Source organism: Monodelphis domestica, chromosome 1 (genome assembly GCF_027887165.1).
Source record: "Monodelphis domestica isolate mMonDom1 chromosome 1, mMonDom1.pri, whole genome shotgun sequence".
NCBI classification, from domain to species: Eukaryota; Metazoa; Chordata; class Mammalia; order Didelphimorphia; family Didelphidae; genus Monodelphis; species Monodelphis domestica.
The window spans coordinates 43,934,033-43,939,186 of NC_077227.1; the positions used below are offsets into that span (position 1 = coordinate 43,934,033).

The 5,154-nt window shown below is 36.8% G+C and overlaps 1 protein-coding gene across 1 annotated transcript; it reads left to right on the forward strand.

Moving 5' to 3' along the window:
• Window positions 1–531: 531 nt before the first annotated feature.
• LOC100028674 (olfactory receptor 49-like) lies at window positions 532–1,464 on the forward strand. The gene has a single exon (XM_001378612.4). The coding sequence runs from the start codon at window positions 532–534 to the stop codon at window positions 1,462–1,464; it is 933 nt and encodes a 310-aa protein (XP_001378649.3).
• The last annotated feature ends 3,690 nt before the right edge of the window (window positions 1,465–5,154 follow it).

Sequence of the window (5,154 nt, forward strand, 5' to 3'; positions counted from 1 at the left end):
AAAATAAAATGCATTGGATTGCAAAGGAAAATAATTTTGTTGAAATGTTACTGAAACCTACAAATGAAATTCATGGACACCAGGTTAAGGACCGCTAATGGTGGCATCTTTCTTCATCTTTCAAGGTTCACCTCAATTGCAATACCATTTCTCTCATGTTGGCAACCTTTGACTCCTTCTCCCATTCCCTTCCCATAGCTAAGAATTGTTCCACTGAATCCCTAAGTATCCCTATTTGACCACTCCTGAATATGTATTGATTGTCCAATTGTAGTAGTAATTTAAGCCTATGTCCCACCCCACCAACCAACTATCTTCAGTCATGATGGATAATAACTGCCCGATGGAAAGGGAAGAGGACTTTAAAGATCCTTCATCACTTACAAGCTTTTTGAGGGCACAGGCTGCATTCTCATGAGCCTGTGTACCCCCACACCTAGCACAGTACAATACCGATAATTAAGAAAAACAAATATATGAAGAAACAAAAGATCCTTTCTGCTTTCCAGATCCTATAATCATATGGAGAAGATGGGAAATGAAACAAGTGTCAAAGAATTCATCTTAGAGGGATTCCCTGCTGTTCAGCACCTAGGGAAACTCCTCTTTGGGGTGCTTCTCCTGCTCTACCTTGTGTCCATTGTAGGAAACACAGTCATTGTCATGATCATGTGGATGGACCATCGCCTCCAAATACCAATGTACCTTTTCCTCAGTGGCTTCTCTTTCCTGGAATGCTGTTTTACAACAAGTGTTATTCCCAAACTGCTGGCAATCTTTCTCTCAGGTATGCAAACCATTTCCTTTGCTGCCTGCCTCACTCAAACGTTTGTCTTTCTGACTTTGGGAGTCACAGGTTTCTTCCTCATGGCTGTGATGTCAATAGATCGATACATGGCAATATGCAACCCTCTGCATTACCACAGCATCATGACCATGAGGGTCAGCTTCCTTTTGATCTTGTTCTGTTGTAGTATAGGACCCATTGTAACAACCAGTCTGATTATAAAAGTCTCTCAGCTATCCTTCTGTGGTTCCAATATCATCAAACATTTCGTATGTGATCTTGGTCCTCTGACACAACTCTCATGCTCTGACACAAGTTCTATTGAGTCACTAGCTTTTTTTCTTGCTCTCTTTATCATTCTGTCCTCCCTGGCTGTCACAATCATATGCTACATCAATATTGCACTCACAATAACACATCTCCCTTCAGCCAAAGAACGCCAGAAAGCTTTTTCCACCTGTTCTTCTCACCTCATAGTCCTCTTTCTAATGTATGGTAGCTGCATCTTTATTTACATGAAACCAAATCAAGCCAATAGATTAGACACCAACAAAGAAGCTGCTCTTATAAACACTGTAGTCACCCCTGTACTGAATCCCTTCATTTACACTTTACGAAACAAGCAATTTAGACAAGCTTTGAGAGATGTTATTTTCAAGATAAAATTGTTGAGATAGTCATAACCTTAGAGTTGGAAGATAAATTATTTCAGCTAATCCTCCGTACACTATGTTAAAATTTCAAATGATGGGTAATTCTTTCCTCTTACACAGACCACTGCTGGTCAGTTCCAGTAAAGAGAAAGAGCCTTATGTTAAATAGAAATTTGACAGTCATATATTTTCAGCTGGAATGGACCTGAGAAGTTTTCTAGTCGAATTCCCCAATTTTATAATGAAACTAGCATTACTAAGATTTATAGAGCATTTTATTGTTTGCAAAGCACTCTGATAGACAATCTTATTTGAATCTCATAATAACTCTGAGGTTGGTATAATTATCTGTATTTTGCTGATGAGGAAACTGAGGTAGAGACAGGTTTAGTGACTTGTGTAAAACAATGTCAGAGGCAGAATTTGAATCCAGATATTCCAGATGCCATAACCAATACTCTAATCACTACATCATTCACAATTTATATTCATTAAGTATAGGCTCACCAATCTTCGAACATCTTGCAAAAAGTAAAGGTGGCTTAGATGGCATATGCCTTCTCTCACAATGATAATGAATTTGCTGTTATGTCTTTGCTGTCAACAACAGGACCTAATAATGACATATATAGTCAACAGAAAGTCTGGAAGTATAATCTGATTTTAGAGTTGAAGATCACAGTCAGGGAAAACCTTTAAGAGTCTAGATCCAAAAGAATTGTTAGTGTACTTCATGGGATTTTGCTTAATTGTTTCTCAGTAAGAGTAAAGGAAAACATGAGATATTGCATTTTCTCTAAATCCACTTAATACCTTTCTTTTTTTCTCCATTTATTTTATAACATTATTTTATTTGGTCATTTTCATACATTATTCACTGGAAACAAAGATCATTTTCTTTTCCTCCCCCCCTTTCCCTCTCCCATAGCCGACACATGATTCCACTGGTTATCACATGTGTTCTTGACTCGAACCCATTTCCCTGTTGTTGGAATTTGCATTATAGTGTTCATTTAGAGTCTCTCCTCAGTCTTATCTCCTCCTTAATACCTTTCTTATAATGCTGTTCTAACAAACAAAAGGTTCATTCAAAACCTTTAGTCATGAGTGAATAGAAATTCATCTCCCTGGAAAGGAAAAAAAGTTAAACAAATAATAACAATAAAATATGGCATCATGTACAATGTGCCTGGAAGGAGTAAAAACAGGATGAATATGGGGTTTAGGTAATAATGTATCATCATTTCCTATCAACATGATTATCTAGTCTAACAGGTGGCATTTCAGATTTTGAAATGTTCTCATATGAATTTTCTATCTAATTTTGCTTTTTGGAGCCATATTGAACACATCTACCTTTTGAAAAATGGAATAAAGAAGCAAAAAGATGCAAATGAAAGCTTGGTGGATTTTGCGTCAGAAGAACCGGGTCCAAATTCTGCTTTGTGGATTACAACCTGTGTGATCTTGGGCAAATAGTTAACTTTGCTTGGTCACTGTTTCCTCCTCTCAAAAATCAAACAAGGTTTTACTATGTGCCAAAGATTGTGCTATGCACTGGAGACACAAAAAAGGCAAAAACAATCCCTGCCCTCAAGGAGCCTACAGTTCAATGGAGGATACAACATGCAAGCCAATATATACCAAGTTAATTAGATACAAGGCAAATATGAAATAATTAACAGAGGGAAGGCATTGGAATTAAAAGGAGTTGGAGAAGTTTTTCTGTTGAAGGTGAGGTTTTATTTAGGAGTTAAAGGAAGCCAGGGAGGTCAGTAGTTAGAGCAGAGGAAGAAGAAAATTCCAGGAAGTGGGGGGACAGCCAGAGAAAATGTCTAGAGCTAAAATATGGTGTATCTTGTTCATAGAACAATTAGGAGGTCTCACTGTATGTAGGAAGTCTCACTGGTATGGAGAGTAACGGTTAGGAGTAAGATATAAGAAGATTGGAAAGATAATAAGGGGGCTGGGTTTAGAATGCCAAATAAAGCATTTTCTATTTGTCCCTATAGGAAATAGGAAACCATTGGAGTTTACTGAATAAGGAATGAGATGATAAAACAGACATGTTTTTTTGGGGGGGGGAATCACATTAATGATTGAATGGAGATGGGGATAGAATTGAGAAAGATTCAAGGTGGGGCAGCCCTACCACCAGACTATCACAATAAGCAAAGTCTAAGGTGATAAGGGCCTACTGTAGAGTCATGGCAGTGCCAATAGTGAGAGTGGGACATATATGAGAGGAAACTATACTAAATTAACTCTACTTTTTGATGCACTTATAAATCTGTAATGCTAGTGATAGAGAAAAAAGGGTCTATGAAAGCAATCATATTCTTCCTAAATAATCCCTTTTACAGCAACACTATTGCTGGGACCTTTCTTCATGTTACAATTTATAAATCTCAATTATGCTCATAGATCAATATCATTTCTTTAACCCAAACCTAAACATTGTTTCTAGATGCATACTGAAAATGCAGTGTACAGTAATCACTGCCCTTAAGCTGGTTGTTTTACCTTCCATCAGTCTAGATATAGTGTGCATTTTCTTTTGGGGAAGTCACACTATGTGGTTGAAATCCTGAATCTGTTTAATCTTGAACACTCACCTATTTCAGTCCACTCTGTTCTGCTCTACATTCCCCTATACTGTTGACTCATGTCTTTTAGTAATCTAAAAGCCTTTTCAAGCTATAGATTATTGGGCAAATTCACTTTCACAACATAACTATTCTCCATGCTCAAAGCTCTGTAGAGTAACTGGGGCCACTCACCTTAGGTTTAAATTTCTTTATTCAAAATTATTCAGGCTGGACAGCTCCACAATTTAAAGACAGGGTGGGAAGAAAGTTTATGAAGTGGTCAAGGTAATATCTAAAGGAAAGCTTGGGGATGTGAATTAGGAAAGACCAAAGCACAGCTAGACTGGTTTCAACCCTATTTAACACAAAAGAGAAAACAGCTTTTGCTTGTTAATTCAGAATGCTCATTATATGAAAGGAAACAGAAAGAAAAAAAACAGGTGCAAAATAGCTAATTCATTGAACAAGTACTATGGGGGGAAGAAAATCATCTATACATAGAGTACCATTTTATGATAAAATCTTCTAAACCTCTAGATACAACCAAGAAGCAATTGCAAGAAGAATCAGAATACTTTGGAATAGGAAGTAAATCTATTTATATAGCATTTTAAAGCACCTATCATGTGTCAGGCATTGTGTTAAGTCCTTTACAAATATCTTATTTGAACATCACCTGTTAATGATCTTTCCTGATGAGATTGTCCTTTATGGGGTTTCCAAATTGACTTTGTGTCCAAACCACACAGGCACATAACACTTATTAAATCTTTACTACATCTTTTAAAAAACTAGCCAGTAATGCTACTAGGTGGCTCTCAAGGCATTCCTCCAGCTAGAAGCTGTAAGAAATAAACATAAACATATAGTAGCTAAGCATCATTTTACATTAACTTCAAGAAGCAATTACAGTCTTCCTACCCTACTCCTACACCCTCTCTGAATGCCTCCCCATCGATATTATTGATAAAATTGACTCTGAATTCATAATACACCTTAGTACATTGCACAATATGGAAAGTATAATAAGGTCAGACTAAATCCACAGAAAATCACAAATATTTAAGGAAACATTTTTTATGCTTTCACAATCTATCCAGTTCTTGTCATAATCCTGAATACAACT